The sequence below is a fragment of the Haliaeetus leucocephalus genome, unplaced genomic scaffold (assembly GCF_000737465.1).
Source record: "Haliaeetus leucocephalus isolate CR32 unplaced genomic scaffold, Haliaeetus_leucocephalus-4.0 Scaffold295, whole genome shotgun sequence".
Classification (NCBI taxonomy): Eukaryota; Metazoa; Chordata; class Aves; order Accipitriformes; family Accipitridae; genus Haliaeetus; species Haliaeetus leucocephalus.
This window is the reverse complement of record NW_010972731.1, coordinates 8,747,273-8,769,295: the sequence shown is the minus strand read 5'-3', so window position 1 is coordinate 8,769,295 and position 22,023 is coordinate 8,747,273. Positions and strand designations below refer to the sequence as shown.

Genomic DNA, 22,023 nt, shown 5'->3' with positions numbered 1-22,023 from the left:
GCTGACTGTGGTTCAGAGGATGGTAACAACCAACTGGAATGCAGAGCTGAAAAAGGAAGAATTCTCTTACATGTTAGCAGATCTTTTCAAAGAATGAGTCCAGATTCTGGTTGTATGGCAGATGTCTGGGTTGCACATTTATTATAGAGGTCAACAGCGTCAAAGATGTGACACGCAGTATTTGATACATGCACTACCATGGGAGGTGCTAACCATTTAGATCTACTGAGATGCCTTTGCTTGTGCCTTCCTCTCCTCCATCATCCTGTGCTTCTGCTTCATCAGGCACGTCCTTGCATTTCCATGGACACCAAGATCACCATCTAAAAAGAAAGTCAAAGTCTAAAAAGTCTTCTAAAAAGAAACAAGCCTCTGTTCCACGGGAAGTCTGGGAGGTGGCTTAAAGACCCCCTTTTCCTGCATGCTGTCACAGCTGTACTCACATCTGTCCTGGTATGCCTTGGTGACCTGTGCCAGCTGCTCTGCCTCCTTGGCGCAGTTCTGGAACTGGTTGGGTCCTTCCCTCTGCTTGCAGGCGCCTAGCCTTTCCCGGACTATCTCCACGATTTCCTGATCAACCATCCTGTGGGAAAGATGATGACAAATGCAACCACAGCCAAGAGATGATAGAAAAGCTGAACAAAGGGGCGATGATACCCTCTGGAAGGTCAGCTCTGGGTTTTTACAGGATTCTGCCCTGTCCTGCAGCAGTGCTGTAGGAACCAGGCTGTGCAGGAGGATGTGTCCTAATGCCACCCTGCTCAGCTCAGGTGTGCTGCAGGGGACAGTAGGCATACAAAAAGGGGTGTTCTGTAATGGGGTGGGCAGGAAGTGCTGCCTCAACACCCCAAACTCCACCAAAATGCTGTGAGCTCAAGACAACCGCTGCAGTTCCCAGGGCTGACTAACCAGAGCAGCACGCTCTGCTGTGGCCTCGCCTGGTGTCAGCCCAGTGACAGCCATACCTGTCCCTCCTCCACTGTGCTTCGGCCTCGTAGAAGCAGAGGTAGTCGCCCTCCAGACACTCACTCAGGTCGGGCACGCGGCGAAACTTCTGGTGGTAGTAGTAGAACTTGTTCTTGGCTTGCTGGCGCTCGATCCACTCTGCAGCAACAGCCCCGTGGTCAAATGCCCTTGGCCCACAACTAGCGAGTGGACGCCATCCACTCGAGTGTCTGCATCCAGCTTGGAGCTCCCAGCCCCTGTGTGCCCATCTGCCTGTCAGTCCTCCTCTCTATGCTGTGTCCTTGTCTGTGCCCCACGTCCCTGTGTCTGTCCCTCTGTCTGTGCTGTCCCATGTCCCAGTGTCCATCCTGTGTTCTTGTCTGTGCCCTATGTCCTTGTCTGTCCCACATCCGTGTGTCTGTCCCTGCTGTATCCTTGTCTGCACCCCACGTCCCTGTGCCTGTCCCTCTGTCTGTGCCCCAATGTCCCTGTCTGTCCTTCTGACCCTGCTATGTCCTTGTCTGTGGGTTTGTCTGTCCCTGATGTATCCTTGTCTGTGCCTGTCCGTCTGTCTGTCCCAGTGCCCACGCTGTGTCTGTGTACCGTGTCCTCGCGTCTTTGCCCCCGTGCCCGTCTCGCTGCCCGAGTTCCCCCTGCCCCCCCGCCGTGCCGCGGCCTGGCTCCCGCAGCCGTCGCCCACCGCGCTAGTGAGGGGGCCCGGCCGCCCCGGGAGGGCGGCGGGAGCGGGGAGGGTCTCAGCCCGCCGGTACCTCGGACGAAGGTGACGGGCGCGTCGATGACATAGTTGAAGACGGTCTGGATGAAGTTGATCGGGTTGGGCACCGACGTGATCCTCTCGGACTCGGGGGTGCGGGTCGGAGGCACCTTGTACGCCTCCCAGTCCCTGTCCTCCGGCATGGCGGCGGCGGCGGGACCGGCGGGAGGCGCGGAGAAGATGGCGGCGCCCCACACAGCCCCGGCGGCGGGGTCAGAGGGCGCCTCTCTGCGCATGCGCCGCTGGGCCTGGTGCATGCTGGGAGATGTAGTCCGCGCCCGCCCCCTCAGGCCTCAGACTCCGGCCTGGAGGCGCAGCAGAGCCCGCCCGCACAACCGGGTCTATTGCCTCGATCTTTTTTCCAGTCAGAATTACAAAGTCTTTCTTGCCTGGGCTGATGGAAGGATTTGTAGTCTGTCTCTACCCAGAGCTGCCGGCTGCACCGAGCTCGGGCTGCCCGGTGCGGACCTTCACGGCTCTGGGTGTGTGGTGCCCCATTAGGACCTGTCCGAAGGGCTGCCATTCGAGTTCAAGTTGTTTAGGAGGGAGAAATGTAAACCGAGACACGGGCAATTGACCTTTATCACACCGCAACTGTTACGTCCAACCTGCCAGCTTGGCCAAGTACGAAATGAACATAGCAGCGGGTGAAGCTAGGAGCTAAATTTGTGTCTTCAGACTGATAACCATCTTAAGTATTAGACAGGAGAGGCACTTACTGATAGCCTCTTTCCGCGGCTGACCTGGGCTGAAGACGTCCCATGGTTTGTAAAGCTCGGCACTGCTACCTTTCGATTGTGTAGAGAGGGACAGTGAGCAGGGCTGGGTTACCGGTGGTGTTAGTGCAGCTGAAATGGGGTCGAACTCGACATGTCTCCACTTGGGCTGGAAAATAAGCTTGGTGGAAAGTGCAACCAGGTGCTGGGACCAATCTTAGCAAGGAGGGAGTTGCAGTGGAGGTAGATCTAACCCTTCGCTGCTTGGGCTGACCCCCACTTCCCCTGCCTCGAAGCCAATTGTGTGCGAACTTGTCCATGTCTCTAAAGCGCTGTTGCTTTTCTCTGCCTGGCTCAGCATGACCTTGCGATTGGGGTTTATATATTTAGCTCTTCTAATTTGGTTTTCAAGGTGCATATTTAACCTGCGCATGTTCTTATTACTGATTCCTTTGGGTATCCTTTCCCATTTCTTCTGATCTTTAGCTGTGCTTGCTTGGTGCCATTTGCCTTGACGACATGAAGCCCATGAATTCTTAGCAGGCCCTTTTGGTGTTGCAGACTACAAAATAACTCATTATAATTAACATCACAGAAGGGCAGACCTATTATTTCTCCTTCAAAGTCCTCAAGCAGAAGGAGGGAGATTATGTTCAAGTTTTTCTATTTCATTGGCACCGTTTGTCCAGAAACTTGTTAAATTCTTCCATGCACATGACGGAAGCTTGAACAAAATCCCGTCCTGTTATGAGTTCTTTTTGTCATGTTGGAACCGAGGAAAAGCCCAGAATCCCTCCAGCATTCACTGATGTTAAAGGGGAGATTTCCTGTTGTGCTTTGGTTTCCCAGTGTCTTCTGGGACCTGAAAGTGAAGCTGACCTTTTTTGTTCTTCCTCTCCGCAGTCCCACCGCAAGTTCTCTGCTCCCAGGCATGGCCACCTGGGCTTCCTCCCCAACAAGAGAAGCCGTCGCCACCGAGGGAAGGTGAAGACATGGCCTAAGGATGATCCCAGCAAACCAGTCCACCTGACAGCTTTCCTGGGCTACAAAGCTGGCATGACACACACTGTGCGGGAGGTGCACAGACCTGGGCTCAGTAAGGCTTGGCTGATGGAAGCAGGGAGCCACATCCAGGAGGGAAACAAGGGAACAGACTTGCTGGCGGGAAAGGCTGCTCCTGGGAATGGATGGTGGAGCACTTAGCTTCCAGGCTATCTGCCGTAATGCTGTCCAGATCTTGGATGGCCAAAGGCCACTTCATGGCCAGTGTGCGCTGAGTCTGGGGGTTCCTGGGAAGTTCCCACACTGGTATGGTGACTAGTGGTTTGTTGGATCCTGCTGGCAGAAGGACCCTCCAGGGTAATTACCTGACAAATCCTGGGCTTGGAGCATCTTGCTGGGCAAGTTTGTGTTACCCTCCAGGATGCCCACAGGATTGGAGCCAAACTTCAGGGCAAGAACCATCCAATGTACTGCTTCCCACAACTTGGGGAAGATGGGTTAAAGTGTGCTGGGCCACAGGGTCTAACCTGTTCAGTGTCTGGGGATCAAACCCTGTGTGGTCCTCCAGCAGGTGGGAGATGGAAGGGCTGAGGCTGGCTGTGAGAGCAGAGTGTGACCTTGCCCCCAGCACGTTGCTGCCTCGCTGTAACGACATGGGCCATGAATGCCTTCAGGGAATGATCTGATCTTAGATGATGCTGAGCACCATTTCCCTTTGCTATCTTGCAGAGACCTCCAAAAGGGAGGAGGTGGAGGCCGTGACCATCATTGAGACCCCCCCGATGGTGGTGGTGGGCGTCGTGGGATACATAGAAACACCGAAGGGCTTGAGGAATTTCAAGACTGTTTTTGCTGAGCACATCAGCGACGAGTGCCGACGGCGCTTCTACAAGAACTGGTACGTGCCTCCGTGGCTGGGGAGGGTCCTTGGGGCACTGCATGTGGGGAGTTCCTTGCAGGTCTTCTCCACAGGCTGTCCATGATGCCCAGCCATTGCAAACAGCTCAGCTACTGGCAGCTGGCTCTGAGGTGGAGTGAAACTGCTATTTGTTTAGTCATGCACAGAGACACTGGAAACAGCTTGATCCTGGGAATCAGCATATACATATGTAAATTTATTCTAATAGTTGAACTAAGTTAGCTTTCTCCACGATATCATATGGCAGTGCGTGCTGCAGGTTTGCTTTCCTTTGTGTAGGTCGGGCCCATCTACTCTCCATTAAATTGGGATACTTGAACTGAGACACCAATTGAAGGGAGTAAAACCAGATTTGTCAGGGGAAAAATTGATGCAGAATGTCACCTCTGGCCCTTGTAAACATCAACGCCCCAAATCCCACACCAGCAGAGAAGAAAATGGAAACATGAATTTCATAACTGTAGGAATCGTGTCTCCTGCGAAAGTGCCATTGAGATCCACCCACCACATGCCTCTGATCCCTGTCAGAGCCTGTTTTCTCCTTTTTCCACTTAGCTCTGATTTTGCGCTTGTATTTTGATGGCACTGAGCCAGTCAGTGGGAGACAACTGGATTCCTCATGCAAAAAGGTTTGAATTACCAGCCCTTTTCACAGCTCATTATTCACTTTCCTCTTCCCACCTCAAAGCCCTGTGTCGTGGCCCCGACAGTCAGGCGAGGTTCAGGTATCCACAGGTACCTTGTGCCTTCGGGGAAATGTCTGGCAAGGTGATCTGTCCCCCCACGCTGCGCTGTCTCAGGGCACAGGAAGTGCAGAAGCACTTCACCATTCAGCTCTGCTGGATGTTAAAACACTTTTGTCATAGGCACAAGAGCAAGAAGAAGGCATTCACCAAGTACTGCAAAAAATGGCAGGATGAGGATGGCAAAAGGCAGCTGGAGAAGGATTTTGCGGCTATGAAAAAGTACTGCAAGGTCATTCGTGTCATTGTACACACGCAGGTCAGAGCCTCACCCTGGAGGGGTGGGCAAGGGGGGCTCAGGGTCTTCCTCAGCTTGGGAGCGTGGTGAGGGCCTGGAAGCTGGGATCGTGGGGGTGTCTTGGTGGGGTCACAGCAGGCTGAGCAGGCAGATGCCGGTCAGAGGGTGTGGGACAGGGCGTGCAGGCGATGGGAGGTGCTGGCCGACCTTTCCAGCTACCTCCTGACACCAACCTTGTCCCTTTGAGCCGGGCTCAGCAGAGTTCCCTACTGGGGGATTGCCACAGGGGGCTGTGGCTCAGGCACGCTGAGGAGCCCACACTCCCCATGGAGAAGGGAAGACTGCACAGAGCCTCAGCAGGTGGTGAGCCCTGTGTCAGCAACGGACCTTAGGCCCCATGATCACCTCAAATTAGCAACGGGTGTCAAATGTTTGGGCAAAAATAACCCACGGGCAGGCACAGTTTTTCCAGATGCTGAATGCTGGATACACAGGGCCCATTTTCATGCTGATCCCTGGAGTTAATGGCTGCTTTGGAGTCTGGGACAGAGCTAAGCTGGCTCAAGGCTTTACTTGTGGTTGGCACAGACCCTCAAAGTCCCACTGCGGTGATTTGGCAGGGGCTTTGCACAGGGAGCTGGAACTGGAAGAGAGCGGAGGCATCTCTTGGTGGGAACTAGAAATAACTGCTCAGTCTGGAAGCAGAGGTGGAGCACAACCAAAGGACAGGTGCTGACTCTGGCTCGGAGCACAGAGCTGCATCCTGGCTGGGCACAGCATTCAGCCTCAGACAGTGCTCTGGTGATGGGCTTCTCTGGGGCATTTACCATGGCTATTACTACTGCGCTTAACTCTTGGGGTAGGATGAGGCTGGCCTGTTCCTGTGCTCCCTGGAGAGAGGGTGTGCATCAGCTCCTGCCTGGAATGGGAGCACTGGGAGTGGGGTGGTTGGACTCAAGGACAAGGAGTTGGGTCCAAGAGATATGTAGGCATGCTGACCCAGGTCGCTGGCTGTTATGGAAGGCGTTGACAGTGTGGTAGGGAAGGGTGGTGAAGAGGGCTGGCCCTGTTCACCCTGTGTGTCCCTCACAAGTGGTGGGTGATGCGGCCCTGGCCTCATGTTCGTGCCTGGGAGGTAAGGGGCAACGTTTTTCCCTAATGCATTGTCTAATGCAGATGAAGCTGCTCCCACTGCGGCAGAAGAAGGCGCATGTGATGGAGATCCAGCTGAATGGCGGGACAGTTGCTGACAAGGTTGACTGGGTTCGTGAGAGGCTGGAGAAGCAGGTTTCTGTGCACAGTGTCTTCAGCCAGAACGAGATGATTGATGTCATTGGTGTGACCAAGGGGCATGGGATGAAAGGTACAGAGCAATGAGAGAGACCCTTGCGAGGGGCTTGGTTCTATCCTCATATGGCGCTGCCCATAAGGTAGTGTTGGGGGAGGGGAGTGTTAGCCATGCTGAGAACCCACCAACTTGTTGCACAGGGAGTAGCAAAGAGCCTCTGGACCTCAACCACGACATGCAGTTCCATTGTAGCAGAGCTTGGTTTCCTTAATTTCAGGAAAGGCCATGTTGTCTGCCGTGCCCAGAGTCCTACCAGGAGACTCAGAGGCACTCTGAGTATGTAAAGCCATTGCACTTCTCACAAATGCCACGTGTGTGGAGGTGTGGGTGTTTCTGTGCATGTGCGTGGATGTGCTCAGCAGGAACATATCACAGTCTGATCAGATCCATGGGAAGTGAGAACAGTTCTGTGCTCTGGCCTCTCATGGTGGTGACAGCTCTTGGTCTCCTTCCAACATGGTGTCTTCTGAGAACTGCAGAAGAATGATGAGACTCTCCCCTCCCCAGCGCTCAGACACCAGCCCTGAATTTCCCCGGTGTTCTCACCGCCCTGTCCGGTCACACTTTCAGGGGTGACAAGCCGTTGGCACACCAAGAAGCTCCCCAGGAAGACACACAAGGGCTTGCGCAAAGTTGCCTGCATTGGAGCCTGGCACCCGGCCCGGGTTGGCTACTCCATTGCTCGGGCTGGCCAGAAGGGCTACCACCACCGCACGGAGCTCAACAAGAAGGTATGGCCCAGATGGGCTCCCTCAGAGCACCACCGTGCCTTCCTGCCTTCCCTCCTCCCGTGCTGTCACCGTCCTTCTTTGCATGGTGGCCTCTGTCCCCCCCAGCTTCTCAGATGTTTCCCTAGAGATCTGCAGTGCTGTTGCTCTCCTTGTCTTTTCCGGTGCTTTTTCCCCGCTCAAGGGACACATCACAGGGGGCACATCTTGGTGAAAACCGCATTATCCCTGTGGCATCTCTCAGTGAGGAGGCAGGATAGTTGCCGTCTGCATTTCCTTTCTCTTCCTAGATTTACCGCATTGGCCATGGGATCCACTTGGAGGACGGCAAGGTGGTGAAGAACAACGCCTCGACGCACTACGATGTTACGGAAAAGACCATTACGCCTCTGGTAAGGGCTGAGGGGGTAACAGGGCTGTGACTGGCCCTGGGCCCTGGCTGCAGGAATCCGAGCCAGGGAATTAGTTCCTTGGCTGGGGACAGCTGCATAGGAAATGATTTGAAGGAAATTCACTGAAAGAAATGCAGTGATTCCTTTCCTCAAGGAAAACCATCTCTGTGAGGTGTTTTTTCAGGTCTATTGGTAGACCCAAACATTTAACTTTCAGCTGATAACTTGGGCAGGAAATGAGAACTTTGTTTAAAAAGAAAAAGTATAAATTACGTTAGAAATTTGATACTTAACAGATAAATGTTTGTTGCTTGGCTTAAAAATTCACTTTTGCATATTAAATAACCATTGTCTCGGGAGTCTAGCCAGCTCTGCTCTCTGTTTACCCACATCCCCCAGGGAAGGAAGCAGCGTTACTGGTTCCCCAGCTCTTATGGGTTGCTCCTTAGCTGGGGTCATGCAGTCAGTGTGGCTGACATGCTCTGGTGGTCCCAAGCAGGCAACCTCAAGGGTGCAGAGGGTTGTTAGCTGGAAGGACAGTCAGTCACTACCTTCTTCTTCCCTAGAAAATGCCACCTGTGGACACGGCTGCTCCCATCCAGCTTTCCTGCCTGCCAACTGTCTCTCTGCCTCTCTCCACAGGGTGGCTTTCCTCACTATGGGGAAGTCAACAACGACTTCCTCATGCTGAAGGGCTGTGTCGTGGGCACAAAGAAGCGTGTGCTCACCCTCCGTAAGGTGAGACTGCAGCCGGCGCTGGGAAGGGACAGTCAGTAGCTCTCTGTGAACAGATTCACCACGTGGAGAATGCCGCTGCCTCCAAGCGCTGGGCAGGGAGACTGGTCGGGTCCTTGACACTGCGTTGCAGTGGGGATGTGGCACATGAGTGTGGTGCTCAGTGAGACCATTCGCAGCTGGATGGTTTGTGGCAGCGTGCAGTCAGATTTACTGTCTCTGGAGACAGAAGCTGCAAGCCTTTGAGGGCTGTGATGCAGGGCCCAGAAATTGAAACCTTGGCCATAAGCAGATTGTGAGGAAACGAAATGTTAAGTGAAGAGCAGGCTCATTTCAGAGCTGCTCTGCAATCCAAGGCATCACCTGCCACCTAAGCACCAGGGTGTTTCTCTGAGAAGGCAGATTTTTGTGGAGATATTTGGCTAATGGATGCACCTAGGATATTTCAACCCTGCTTCCATCAGGGCAGACGTCCAGATCTTCTGTAATGATAAGCCTGATGCATTGTGACTCTTCTTTTTCAGTCCCTTCTGGTGCATACAAGCCGCCGGGGTCTGGAAGCCATTGAACTCAAATTCATTGATACTACTTCCAAGTTTGGCCATGGCTGCTTCCAGACAGCTCAGGAGAAGCGGGCTTTCATGGTGAGTTATGCTCTGCACTGGCTCCAGCTCCCATGCCATGTTTGCATCTGGGGCTAAAGCAACTGATTGACTCCAACCAAGCATCTGCTTCTCAATATAACAACAGCCAAATGAGTGATCAGGACCGTCTTGCATAAAAGACAGGCATGAATTCAATTCACACAGCAGATATTATGCTAAGGAAGAACATGATGGTTGTGTGAGTGATCCAAGACAACCCAACTAGCAAATAATATACCATATGGCCAACCAGTTTCCATTCACCACAGGATGTTTTAAACAAGCAGTTAACTTGGCAGGCACTGCATTGGACATATGGTCCCTTTCACCCATAATTGTGCACTTCTTTGATTTGTTTGGAATGATTTATAACTTTAATGATCTTAAGAGGAAAAGGTTGGGTCAAATTCAGACACAAATTTGCGATTCTTTTGTCAGGAAGCTTTCAAAAAGGCCAAGGAGTGTATTTTTCTTAAATCCAGAGGAAAAAAAAAAAAAAAAAATCCAAAACAAGCAGAGATTCTTGAATAGTTTTGCAACCTATACCAGGCTGGTGCATAAGTCTGAATGTGAAATTGAGGAAGCATTAAGTAAGCCAGGCCTTCAGCTAGCAGAAATGAAAGAAACAACTGCTTGGATACCACGCAGACGTAAACCATGTCTGGATCTGGCCTGTCAGCTAGAAGTTCCATGTGAAACAGGCTAAGCCTCCTTAGCCCTGGGAAGGGGGATTGGCTATGCAGTGCCTTTGCAGAGCTCTTTAGAGGTTAAGCTGATTTCCTTTATCTCAGTGTTAGGAGCTTGTTCTGTGTTCTGCTCTTGCTGTCACTGCAAGTCCTGAGTAGCTGTGATGTGGATCTTAGTGACAGGAGTTGGTTTTACCTGGTTGCAGCTGTTTTCTTTGCCATTTTCTACTGCTGGGTGAGAGTTTCCCCCATGTATACTGTGGCAAAACTTTACATTTGGCTGGAAGTAGAGGCACATAAGTAATTCTTGCCGTCTGCTCCCATAGGACTTATTTGGTCTGGGACAACCTCATTTCTTAGCTGGTGGAAATCCCTCAGGCTCTGTTGAGTTGGCTGATGAGAATCTGTGCCTTTGGCTGTGGGAGGCCTTGCCTCCTCCAGGGCTCATACAGCAGCAGCTCAGCAGCTGCTCCACCACCGTGGGCTCCTGGTAGCATTCATCAGCACAATTACTGTTCCTCTCCACGTCCCCTGACTGCAGGACAGCCCGCCTGGCTCGGAGCAGGTCACTCACTGCCGCTTTCTGGCTGCTTTTGTGCTGTCCAGAGAAACAAACCCTTTGTGTGAGGGCAACTACGTTCCGCTTGTGATTCCTGCAGGGCTAGGGAGGCCCCGGGGGTGGTTTGTGAATGGCAGCACAGAGCTTCCAGCTGGGGAGCAGAGACCAGGAGCAGCCTTGCACAGCAGAAAGGGGCCAGAGCTGCATTTCTGCTCCCCGCAGCTCAGATGCAGCCTTGTAGGCCAGGTTTGTCTGCCACTAACACAGAGCTCTCCTCTCTGCTCTCTTCCAGGGCCCTCAGAAGAAACACTTGGTGAAAGGGAAGCCAGGAGTGCAGGAAGAGCTGTAAGGACTGAGATATGCAAGGCTGCCTAACTGGGCACCTTCAATAAAAAGGCTTCAAGTCATGCCTGCTGCCTGTCTTCCTTCTGGAGGGGTGTCCTGCCTGTATTCAGTGCTGCCTGTAGGCAGCAGTGTGTCCTTGAGGCTCCTCAGCTGATGAGGATGGGACAAGTAGCACTTGGGACAGGGACTAACTGGGACAGCTGAATGTCTGCTCTGTCCTCTGGATCCTCCCTTTCCTTTGCCCAGTGAATTTTTTCCCACTGCCTGCATTCACCAAAACCATGGTGAAGACTCCCGTTCCTCTCTTCCAGAGAAGAGCAGAGCAGGTACCAGCACTTCTGCCCCAGTTTCCGCTGGGAATACAGGGCCTCCCCGTTACCTGCCGCTGACCAGTCTCACTGACCGTCTCTCCCCTTGCCGCCTCTCACACCCGCACACCCAGGCACTCCTTTTGCTGAGCTGGAAGTATGGCCCGTGGACTTCTCTCTGCACAAAGCCCCAGGATTCTGGCCGGCATCCTCAGCAGATGTGGGAACTTGTGTACAATAAGATGGCTGCTAGGTAAGACTGGGCAGTGATGGATTTATTCAGATTTTGAACTCATTTCCCACCCATGTTTTCCTTGCAGTCCAGCTGCCTGTGGGGAGGATGTGATGCATCTTGGAGCTGTGATGTCTTGGATCAGCGGTGATCACAACTCCTTCAGTGCAGAACTGGTCTGGGCGTCCTGCACCCTCTTTGGGAACCAGACAGTGGAAAGCCCAGCCTTCCACTGGTCCAGAGCTGCCCCCTTGACCAGGAGTCCTGGGAACCTGGTAGGAGGTGCATGAAGTTCTTGGGTCTCCAGCAAACCCCTTGCCCTGTGCCTGGTTCCGCTCTGAATGTGTGCTTGCAGTATTTAAGGAGGAGGCTCATCTACAAAAAGTGCTGAGGATGAGATGAACCGAGAAGCTCAGACCCCATGGCATAGCCCTGGATGCAGTCAGTGGCCAGGCCCTGGCTGGCCCTGTGTCCCAGCGAGGTCCCTGAGCTCTGTGCAGTGTCTCTGCCCTGCCCGTGGGGCTGCGCTTCAGAGCCTCTTCTCTCCCTTGGCTGGTAGGTCCCTGGGCAGTCCCCCCGTGGGTGGCTGAGGATCCAGGCCAGAGCGCATGATGGGAATGATGAGATCGTCCATGTTTGGCATCACCAAAATTTTCTGAAAAGAGGAATCCAGAATAACAAGTAAGTGGTTTTGAATACCAAGAAGTGACCTCGGCAGGAGGCACAGGAGCTCCGGTCAAAGACTGGGGCTGTGAACAGAAGATCCTGGGCTCCCATCCCCTCATCAGCAGCTGACTGTGCCTGGCCATAGGGTATTACCAGCTCGGATATCTCAGGGTGGGGACAGGCAGAAGTTTTTCTTTGCCCTGCCCACCTGTATGGCTTCAAGGGTGGTCATGACAGGGGGCAGGGACCAGCACTTTGAAGCCATTCAAATGAGCAGCTCTTTGGGGGGATTTGACTACCTAAATATCTGTGGGGACATTTCTGCTCTTTGACTAGAGGTCTTAAAGGTGAGAGGATGAAAACAATCCGGCGGGTGCCTTGTGATGGTAAATCTCCCAAACATCCCAAAACCAGAGTGGATGGGTGAATTCAGCCCTGCTGGGGGGGTGTCTGCCTGGGACTTGCTGACACTCCTAATCCTCCCTGCTTGGTGTAGGGCTGCACATGCTGGGAGGAAACCACTTTTCCTCACCAACTCTAGTGCTCAGAGCACCAGCCCTTGGAGCTGGTTACTTAGGTTGTGTTTCTTGATTGTCCAAAGCTGGACAGACCAGACCAGATATTGGCTTTTTGTAGTGATAACCCTGGCCCAAACTGAGGTCTAATTATCCGTGATCACAGCAATGCCCATGCTTGAGTAGGGTTTGCTGAGACCTTAAACAGACCAGGCACCTGAAATTCATGCTGCAGCTTCTTCTCGATCCACTCGGTGACATGGAGGAATGTCACCTCCCGCTCACCCAGCTTTGGGCGCACCTTCAGCTCCAGCTGAGGTGGGACTCGGAAGCTGTACCTGCGAGGGGAAAGGAAAGAGGCAGAAAGCCTCATGTCCCGAAGCCCCAGAGCTGGCTCCTTGGCTGAGCCGCAGGGAGCAAGGGGAGCTGGAAGGAGGATGTACGTGGGTCCCCGCATGGGAGGAAGAAGAGCTGGTACCAGACACGGTCCGTCGGCGGCGGGGGAACGTTCACGGCCAAGGTGCCTGCCAGCTCCTGCACCTCCACTGTCAGCAGCAGCGGCGTGTTGGAAACCTCCTCGATCTTCTTTTTGATAAACTCGTTTTCAGTGGCCTTCTGGAAGTACTTGGACTTGGCGATCTTATCCACAAAGCGCAGGATCTTCCGGCTTGTGCTGTTGCCGCTGACGTGGCTAAAGCGAGGGGAGCCACAGCTCAGCAGCAGGGTGAGACCCAGAGCCGTGCTGGGTTTCGGCATCCCCCAGCCTTCTGCCACAGCACCCCGCAGGGACAGGAGTCCCTTATGAAGGGCTGCCAAGATGTGCCGGGGTGCCTGCGTGTGCCTTCCCGCAGAAACCAGACCCAAGCCCCTGTGCTGGCGTAGCACCGTGCCTCCCCAGCATCTCCCCATACACCCCATGGTGCAGACCCCAAACAGCCCCTTACCCCTCGGTGCCAGGCGGTGGGACCCGCTCCCCCAGGGCTCCTGCAGGCTCCGCAACAGTGACATCTTCCTCGTCGGAGGAGCCAGCGCTGGAGGACTCTGCATCACTGTCTGCCAGCAGGATCAGCCGTGGCCTGGCGCTGCGAACCCCGAAGAGCATCACGGGGTGCCCTGGTGCCCAGCACCCTCTAGCCTCGCTCAGGCAAGAGGAGGATGAAACCCAGCCGTGCACAGTCTCCTTACCCCTCTCCAGCTGCCTCTGCCAGGCCGCTGTCCTCTGCAGCGCTCTCCTTCCCCAGCTTGCAGAGGTTCATCTTCGTCTCGAGTGTCATCTGCAACGAGCCGCTGTAGGTGACCTCCATGTCCACCCAGAGCCCTGCCGGGGAGAGGGACGGGGTGAGCTCCTGTCAGCACCACAGGGGCTGAGGGCTGCTCATGTGCCTGCTGAAACCTCCCTGCTTCAGGGACCGGGCTCTTACCTCGGTCATTGATGGTGGGGTTCGAGGCGCTGAGGACCAAGGGGATGGATGTACCCATGTCCAGCTCCGTCAGCGTCAGCTCGTTCATGAAATATGGCAGCTGATGGAGAGAAACCACATGGGGATTGTCACCGCAGCCTGGCACCTGCCGTGGGTCCGCGGGGATGGGGCTCCCCTGGGTGCTGTGATGCTCCTGCCTCTCACCTTGATCTTGCTCAACTTCTTCTGGATCTTACTGGACACTTGCTCAGCCCAGTATTGCTCCCGGAGGAAGTCCCAGAAGATGCGCCCCACCAGCGCATTCATCCAGGCCATGCACGTCTCACCGCGCCTGGCCGTGTCCTCGCCGAGCTGCGGAGGAACAGAAGCCACGAGCCCCTGGAGTGAGGTGGCCCCAGGAGCGGTGGGATGCGCTGTATGGGTGCTCCCCTCCACCACAGCTTGGCCGCTCAAACTGCGGTGCCAGGAAGGAGGAGATGAACCACAGGACTGGAATTGGCTGCACGCAGCGTCCGTCAGCCTCCACTTAGCACTCGTGTCCCGCTCCCAGTGCTGGATTTGTCCCACTCACCTTCGTGGGCATGGGGCTGCCCAGCGCTCCATGAGGGGGGCTCTGGTCCAGGCTGCTCCCCACCTGTGCTGGCACAAATCGGGCCATGTAGGTGCTGTAATCCAAGAAAATCTGTCGGACGCTTCCCTCCAGGTCCTTGGGTGGGACAGTGGAGGGGATGTCCTCGGTGCTCCCTCCACTGCTGCTGCCGCTGCTCCGTGGAGCTGGTCCCACGCCTGGGGACACGGGGACATGAGTGGGTCAGGATGGTATGAGAGGTGACGTGCCACCTGGCTGTGATACACGAGTGGTGATGTGTCATGATGCACATGCGGTGACACGCTGCCCATCCGTGAATGCCAGTGACCTGCCACCCACCCTACGCTGCCGAGGGGGATCCTTCGGGCTCTCCCTGCTGCTACAAATGCTCTTGGCTCCTCCATCTCCCCCCCACGCTCACCACTGCCAACCAAGGGCTTTGTCCTCCCAGCACACGTGCAGCTCCCACCCCGGATCAGTCCCGGCACAGAGCAGAGGCCACGATGGCTGCTTCTCACCTGCCCTGGCTTTGCCGTGGCTGCTGCTGGGTGTCCCACGGGAGGCTTGCACGAGGTGCTGGTACCACTCCTCCTTCTCCCTCCCTGTCCGCCCGAAGAGGTACAGGCACCGCTCCCTGCAGTCCCCCAGGACATCCTGCCCCAGCACCAGCGCCTTCTTTGTCCCTTCGCCCCTCTGCAGCTCTGTGTCGTGCTCCTCGCTGCTCCTGCACTCCACCTCCGCTGGGTTGGGGAGAAGAATGCAGATGGGGTATTTCTTGTTCCAGGTCCGCTTTCGGGCCAGGCTGGGGGGGCAGAGGAAGACCTGCAACACCGAGAGAGGCAGTGAGGCTGGGGTGCGGGGGGTTCTTACAAGGGGAGAGCCCCCTGCTCCCGCGGGAGGGTCCTTGGCACCGCTGGGCACACCTTGGCATCAGTCAGGTTGTAGCAGCGGTGGCTGACGAAGGTGGCGTCGAGGATTTCTTCCTCGAAGGTGGCTCGGCGCGGGATGTTGCTCTTGGGGTAGGAGAGCTTGAGGGTGGCTCCATCCAGCGTGGCGAGCACCGAGTGCGTGAGGGAGGGGTGGAAAAGCTCGGGGTCATAGATGTGCAGCTGGTTCATCCAGCCCTGGGTGGGAGGAGAGGGTGCCGGCTGCTTCCCGCTGCACCGTACGTGGTGGCAGCCTGCACTTGCTGCGGGCTCAGCGCCCCCTCGGTGCTGCCCCTCCAACCCCAGGCTCCCCTCTAGCCGGCACCCAGCACCCCATCCCGGACCACCCTTCTCCTACCTGGAGGTGGTGGGTTTCCTTTGGCTCGCCCAGGAGCAACTTGGGGCGCAGGTGGCCCCCCGGTCCCCGTGCCACCAGCGGAGACTTCGAGACGAGGAGGAGGATGGCGAGGAAGCCCAGCACCAGCCCGCAGATGAGTCCCAGGCAGAGGCCAGCGGTGTAGGGCGGCAGCGGCAGGACGAAGTAGCCATAGGCGAGGAAGGCGATGAAGGCGAGGGCTTTGCCCGGCACCGTGCCCCCCGGCCGTGCTGGCGGCGGCTCCTCGGGGGGCGGCAGCTGGGGTTCAGCATCCCGCTGTGCCACCTCCACCACCTGGATCACGTCCCCATAGGAGCAGATCTCGTAGCGGCAGTTCAGGATGGGCTCCCAGGGGCTCCAGTCCCGTGTCCGGCGGCCCCCAGCCCCACGGCCCCCCATCTGCCCGGGGCTGCCCCCCGTCTCCTGCCCCCCAGCACCTGCCTTCGCCCGGGGCATGGAGCCGGTCTCCTCGGCCATGAGCCGGCTCAGCCGGCTGAGGGGCTCCTGCACGGCCTCCGACAGCCGTCTCTTGGTGTCCTCCAGCCTGGCCTCCCGCAACCGGAGCAGGGCGGCACGGCTTTCCGACGGGGAGATGCTGGGGGAGGACGGGGCCGTGCGGGACTTGGCCGGGCTCAGCCGGGGCTGGGGGGTCCGTGGGAGGTCGGCCAGGAGCATCCCCCCAGGCTGGGGCGAGGGGAGAGGCTTTGTGTCCCCGTCCACAGCAAAAACAAGCCCGCAGCCGTCCCGTCCGCCGCCATCCTCCCTGGTGCCAGTGGGATGGAGCGTTAGCCCATCAGCGTCCCCACGCCGAGGCGAGCCCGGGGATGGTACTAGGGTTGGAGAGGCATCCGCCGCTGCCGCAGCCTGGTCTGCCATCGCTCGCATCGCCGACGGCGTCGGTGCTGTGGGGGAATGGGAGGAAGGAGCTCAGCTCCATGCCGTCTCAAGGCACAGCATATCCCTGTCCCGGTCCTGCCTTCCCCATCAGCATCGCCACGAACCACGGAGCAGGAGCGGGGTGCCCCCGGGGACTCTGTCACCGTGGGCTGGGTGCCTTCCAGCCTATTTCGGGATGCCCTTGGGGCCGTGGAGCTGTCAGCAGACGGGAAGCTCGTGGCTCTTCCTCCACTTCCCAGCAGGGATGGGATGGAGAGAGCACCGTGGTAAGATGAGCTCAATGATAGCCTGCGGGGAACCGCTTGTATAACGAGGATAAACCTCAGCTGGGCAATTAGTAACGGTCAGAGCCGTAAGCCAGGTCTGCAGCAAAACAAGGGGGATTTTCCCGCTCCAGGACATTCTGTTGGTGCCAGTGCAAGTGCAGGGGCTGTGAGGGGGGATGCAACATTGGCAGGCAGGACTTTCTGACTCCTCTAAATGTTTCTTGCTTAACCAACAGCAGTTTGGTCCTTGCTTAATGCATTGCATGAAGCTGAAATGAAGCAAGCCCGAGCTGTGGCCCCAGTTCAGCATGAGGATGCTCTGAAAGCAGGGGGTCGGTAATGTCTGTTTTTACTGGAGAGGGCACAAAAGTTTTCCTAATGCAAAAAGTCTCTGTAGCCCTGAGGGCGTTCCTGGCCATGGCAAAGTGTTGTCCCATCCCCAACAGCCACTGCGATCCCTCCATTGCTGCACTCCTGCCAAAGCAACGGGGCTGACCCCGCTCCCGAGCTGTGCCCCCTGCATGATTTTGGGAGGGAGGACAGAGGCTGCAGGACGGGCTCTGCAGGGCCATACTGGGACTGAGCCCAGCACCCAGCAGGTTTGTGGGGTGCTCGAGCTCCGTCACTGCCCTCTTCCCCTGCCAGCATCCCTGCGGCAGGAGCCAGGATGCTGTCCCAGGGGAGCCGGGCTGAGCATGACCCGGCTACTGGCAGGTGCTTCCCCTCGGGCTGCCTTACACCCAGCATCCACGTCGCCCTGGATCTTCAAAGCATTTCACTGCCACGAATTAATTACAGGCTGTGCCGCAGCTGCCTCCAGCGCCATTTATATAATCTCACGTTTCGCGGCTTTTGCTTTGCTTCTGATTTACAGGAGCCACTTGTTAACCCCAAATAATCCATGGGTGCTTACCCCGGTAATACCCAGCACCTGGCAGAAACCCCGGCTGTGGGGCTGGTGCCATCCAGCCCGCGGGCAGGGCTGCCAGCACTGCGGGCACCGCCGGCAGCCCCCGGCAGACGGAGTGGTCCGGGGCACTAGGCAAAGCACCGAAACAGCAAAACGGGGAGCGAGCAGAGGGAAATGGAGCTGGGCCTGAGAAAGGACATTTTCCCTGATGCCATGGGGCCCTGTACACCTCCCGCCCAAGCATGGCAGGTGGGGGGCAGCTGGGACCCCCATTTGCCTCTCATCGTGCAGATTTCTTAGTGGCCCCACAGCCATCCCCAGTGCTGCCTATCGCCCTCCCTTGCCCTTGGCTGTGCCTACCAGAAAGCCCTGGGGCTGGTCCTCGGCTGCTCCTGCCCGGCCGCCGCTCCCCGTCCCTGCCGGTTTAGGGGGGCACCAGCTCCCCGGCGCTTGGCAAGGGCTCGGCACTCCTCTGCTTTGCCGTGCCTGCCTTTTCGTCACCACCACTCCGGTATTTGTGGGTTTTAAAAGCTAAAAAAAAAAAAAGACGACTGTTTCCTGAGAGACCATTAGCACAGTGGAAGACGGAGATAATAATAGCCTGGGTTTGTATGGGAGTTTTCATCTGGCAGGGACGTCAAGTACAGCGGGGGCTATAGATATGTTGCTGAAACGCAGCCACCTCTGGGGAGCGTGGGTGCCTGGGAGGGTGGGGAGCACTGGGGATGGACCCCACTGGGTGCCGTGGCTGGACCACCAGCACCCCGAGATGGAGGGTCCACACGGAGCAGCCCCGGTGAAGGCTTTGCTGCTGGCTCAGGCTTCAGAGAGCAAATATCGAGCCCAGAGGTACCCCTGGCGCTGACTCCTCGGTGCCAGCACTAACCTACCATCCAGCCCAGAGCTCGTCCCCAGCCTGTGACCATGGGGGCATGCAGGGTAGGGGGAATCTTTTTGCTCTTTATAGGATAAATTGAATATGAAGGTCCTTGCAAGTATTTTCATCCAGCGCCAGGGGTAGCTGGGTGGGCATGGCTGGGCGATGGAGCCATGGGGATGACAGTGGCTTCAGAGGCACCAGCAAACAGCTCTTGGGGGATGTTCCCCACAGCCTCCACACAGCACCTGCCTTGCGGAGTTTTGTGAGCCCAGCCCCAGTGGTACCCAGAAGGGATCGGTGCTGTATGGGAGGTCCCTTTGAGGAGCAGTGCTTGGGCCACCCATCCCGGGAAGGTCACGTCTCTGCAGAGCCTTGAGAGCTGCGAGCGCCCCAGCTGGGCAGGGACACAAGACCCCTAATGACTGCTGACCCCCCTTGCTGCTTTCGAAAACACCAAAGCCATAAACATCAGCAAGCCTCTCCGCTGGACCCAGGCTCTGAATTTCCTCTCCCTGCTCTCAGCTCTGGTTCAAATTCAGGGATTGGACTTGACCTGGCACAGAGACAAGCTGCGGCCTGGACCAGGCTGGTGTCTTTGAGCATCTCCCCCCAAAATGCTCTCTTTACATGCCCGAGGCAGCAGGACCCTCCGCGGCACGGCACAGCACGGCACAGCGTGGTGCTCCCCGGCATTAGCTCAGCCCAGGGTGCAATACCTACAAACCGCTTGGAAAGAGAAAGTTTCCCCACGCCGGGATCTGCCCCATCCATGCCCTGAGCCGCTCGCTCCCAGGTGGGCACTGCTTGACTGGTGTTTGCTTTTGTTGTAAAATCAGGGAGAGTTAATTGAAAAATTGATTTCCAGCAGCCCTCTCCAGTTAATGAGAGGTGACGGTGGCTGGGGCAGAGGGCTGGCACTGCCGGCGGGGACGGTGGCACAGCTCTGCCTGGGCGCAGAGGAGGCTTTCATCACCCAGCCAAACAAGCTGGAAATCCCTCATCTAATTAACTCCACAATATACCGCTACAGAAACCAAATTGCTGCGGTTATTAGCGCTGTAACTGGAGAGCTCTCTGCATTATCCTGTGATTAAGGAGCGTGGGGCTTTGAAGAAAGTCTCACTGCAACCTCAAGACATAACTTTGGGCAACGGGTAGGGTAGCATGGGATCCCAGCTCTGTCTTCTGCTCCCGCTTCCGCATCACATCGCTCCTTCTCAGGGGATTTACTGGTGGATACTGGAGTGGATTTCATGCTGCTGGGGGAGCGAGGACCCCGGCAGGCTTTGGCACTGCATGAATGCCTCCAGGGTGGCTGTTTCTGCTAGGGTGCTCAGAGCCACCCAGCCCCAGCACCCGGTCTGGTACCCAGTGACCTGCACCCAAAGCCCCCCCCTCCCTGCGCTGTCCCAAGGCTTGAGCTCAGCCCTGCCTCTGCTATGGACTTTGCTTTGCCCCCATATCTCGGCCATCCTCATCCTCTGCCCATCTTCCCCAGACCTTCGCATCCCTCGTGGCGTGGCCCCTGCAGCTCACAGGAGAGCTCTCAGCCCTGGTTTCACCAGGACACAGCCCTGGGGAAGGACCCAAATGGTTCACCCAACTATTTCATTAGCACAGGCACAGCTTCACCCTCTGAACTGGTTAGCAGTTCAGACGTCCAGGCGGACGATGCTGCGGAGACACGGGGGCCCAGTGGCCGCTGTGGCTCCTTCCACTGGCTGAAAATCTGCGCCCCAAAGGCGTACACGGCCCTTGAGTCTATTTGGAGCCTTTCCCGACACCCCGCTCGTTTGATCTCGGTGGATCATAAAGTGAGGTGCTTTCAAAACAGCAAGTCACCCATTCTCCGCGCGGTGACACGGTGCGTCCTCGGCTCCCCGCCGCCCCACGGTGCTGCAGTGAGAGCCCCTTCCTCCCCCTGCCCGGGTGCCTGCCACAAATCATCAATCCCTGGGGCTGGAGTGGGGAGCTCAGCCTGCCCGAGACGAAAGCCTGACCTAATTCAAACCGGCAGCATCCAGCGGGCAGGAGCGCTGGCCCCACGCGGGGTTTTCCATGCCGGGCGCTGGCCCCACGCGGGATTTTCCATGCTGGGCACAGCCCCAGGGTGAGCTCCTGGCTGATGGACACGTTCGGTGGCATTCGGGAACAGGGACCCATCCAAGCGCTTTGTTGCGGGCTGCAGGGCTCTGGCAGCAGGGCCGGCTCCTTGGGACAGTCCCTGGCTTCTGTCCGAAGGGTGCCGGCATTTTTGCTCTTGCACCAAGAAAGGTGCCATTTCTGTGCGAGCCCGCTGGATGAAGGCTCATCCAAGGCATCCTCAGATAAAACTAGGGAAGAAGAGACTTGCGGTGCGTGGTTTTTTTGGAAGGAAAAGGAAGCCGCACGCAGCTCATCCCTTGCCAGAGCCTGCCGAGCAGCCGGCTGCCTGCGGTTCACCTTCAAAGCCCTTACCTTTGCCACATGCCGGGCTGCTGCCTCCTCCTCCTCCTCCTCCTCCAGGAGCCCCAAGAAGGGACGCAGCTCAGACCCCGCATCCCTTTCCCCATGCTGGCCTCCGTGGGGAGGGTCCCCACGGGTGACCCCCGGCTCTGCGCTCCCGGGGTGGCGGGACGGGTGGTCCCCACGGAACCTGCACCCGCATCCCCATCCACTGAGCCCCTGGCGTGTGCGTGGTGGGGGAGCCCCCGGTTTGTCTCAAGAGCTGCCCGACCTCCATCACCCACCCCGGGCTGCTCTGCGGGGTTGGGGGGGGGCTGTGGTGGCCCCGGTCCCCTCCCCGCGGGTCCCCGGTTCCCGCAGCGCCGGTACCTGGGCCAGATGGGGGGTCCCGGTGCCGCCGGGGAAGGGTCGATCCTGGTGCTGGAGAAGGACGAGCAGCCCCGGTGCCACCGGCGAGAAGGACTGGTCCCAGTGCCGGGGGAGAACCGGTGTTGGTGCCGGGGGCCGGGGAGGGGGGGGAGGATGACGGGAGGGTCAGTCCCGGTGCCGGGGGAGGACCGGACCCTGCACCGGGGAAGAAGAACCGGTGCTGAAGGAGGCCGGGCGGTCCTGGTGCGGGGATCTGATGTCGGTGCCGGGAGAGGAGGGTCGGTGCCGGTGCCGGTGCCGGGGGTGAAGAGCCGGTGCTGCAGACGGAGGATATCCGTCCTGGTCCCGGTGTCGGCTGTGGATCACCGGTACGGGGCTGAAACTCGCCCCTCTCCAGCCGCCGGTGCCGGAGCATCCGCAGGACCGGACCGGGGCCCCGCTCCGCCCC

At 57.2% G+C, this 22,023-nt stretch overlaps 4 protein-coding genes across 4 annotated transcripts in view; 2 read left to right on the top strand and 2 right to left on the bottom strand.

Annotated features, from left to right (window-relative positions):
• Positions 1-123: 123 nt before the first annotated feature.
• On the bottom strand, positions 124-1,926 carry NDUFB10 (NADH dehydrogenase (ubiquinone) 1 beta subcomplex, 10, 22kDa). Its single transcript, XM_010570458.1, has 4 exons — positions 1,716-1,926; positions 966-1,104; positions 444-583; positions 124-323 (listed from the first exon to the last, which is right to left on the bottom strand). The coding sequence occupies exons 1-4, from the start codon at positions 1,861-1,863 to the stop codon at positions 223-225; spliced, it is 528 nt and encodes a 175-aa protein (XP_010568760.1). The 5' UTR covers positions 1,864-1,926; the 3' UTR covers positions 124-222.
• A 492-nt stretch (positions 1,927-2,418) lies between these two features.
• Positions 2,419-10,834, top strand: RPL3L (ribosomal protein L3-like). The gene is made up of 10 exons (XM_010570457.1): positions 2,419-2,484; positions 3,340-3,532; positions 4,168-4,336; positions 5,224-5,359; positions 6,515-6,701; positions 7,257-7,417; positions 7,705-7,806; positions 8,449-8,544; positions 9,066-9,185; positions 10,723-10,834. The coding sequence occupies exons 1-10, from the start codon at positions 2,482-2,484 to the stop codon at positions 10,777-10,779; spliced, it is 1,224 nt and encodes a 407-aa protein (XP_010568759.1). The 5' UTR covers positions 2,419-2,481; the 3' UTR covers positions 10,780-10,834.
• Positions 10,835-11,516: 682 nt separating this feature from the next.
• LOC104833733 (testis-expressed sequence 2 protein-like) lies at positions 11,517-16,693 on the bottom strand. The gene is made up of 11 exons (XM_010570611.1): positions 15,791-16,693; positions 15,430-15,630; positions 15,025-15,328; positions 14,489-14,703; positions 14,122-14,268; positions 13,918-14,017; positions 13,707-13,814; positions 13,441-13,609; positions 12,975-13,187; positions 12,714-12,834; positions 11,517-11,970 (listed from the first exon to the last, which is right to left on the bottom strand). The coding sequence occupies exons 1-11, from the start codon at positions 16,691-16,693 to the stop codon at positions 11,845-11,847; spliced, it is 2,607 nt and encodes an 868-aa protein (XP_010568913.1). The 3' UTR covers positions 11,517-11,844.
• A 4,891-nt stretch (positions 16,694-21,584) lies between these two features.
• The window catches only part of MSRB1 (methionine sulfoxide reductase B1), a 3,025-nt gene continuing 2,586 nt past the window's right edge, over positions 21,585-22,023 (top strand). The window contains 1 exon segment of the mRNA XM_010570609.1: positions 21,585-21,696. Within this exon segment, the coding sequence (XP_010568911.1) occupies positions 21,585-21,696 (112 nt within the window).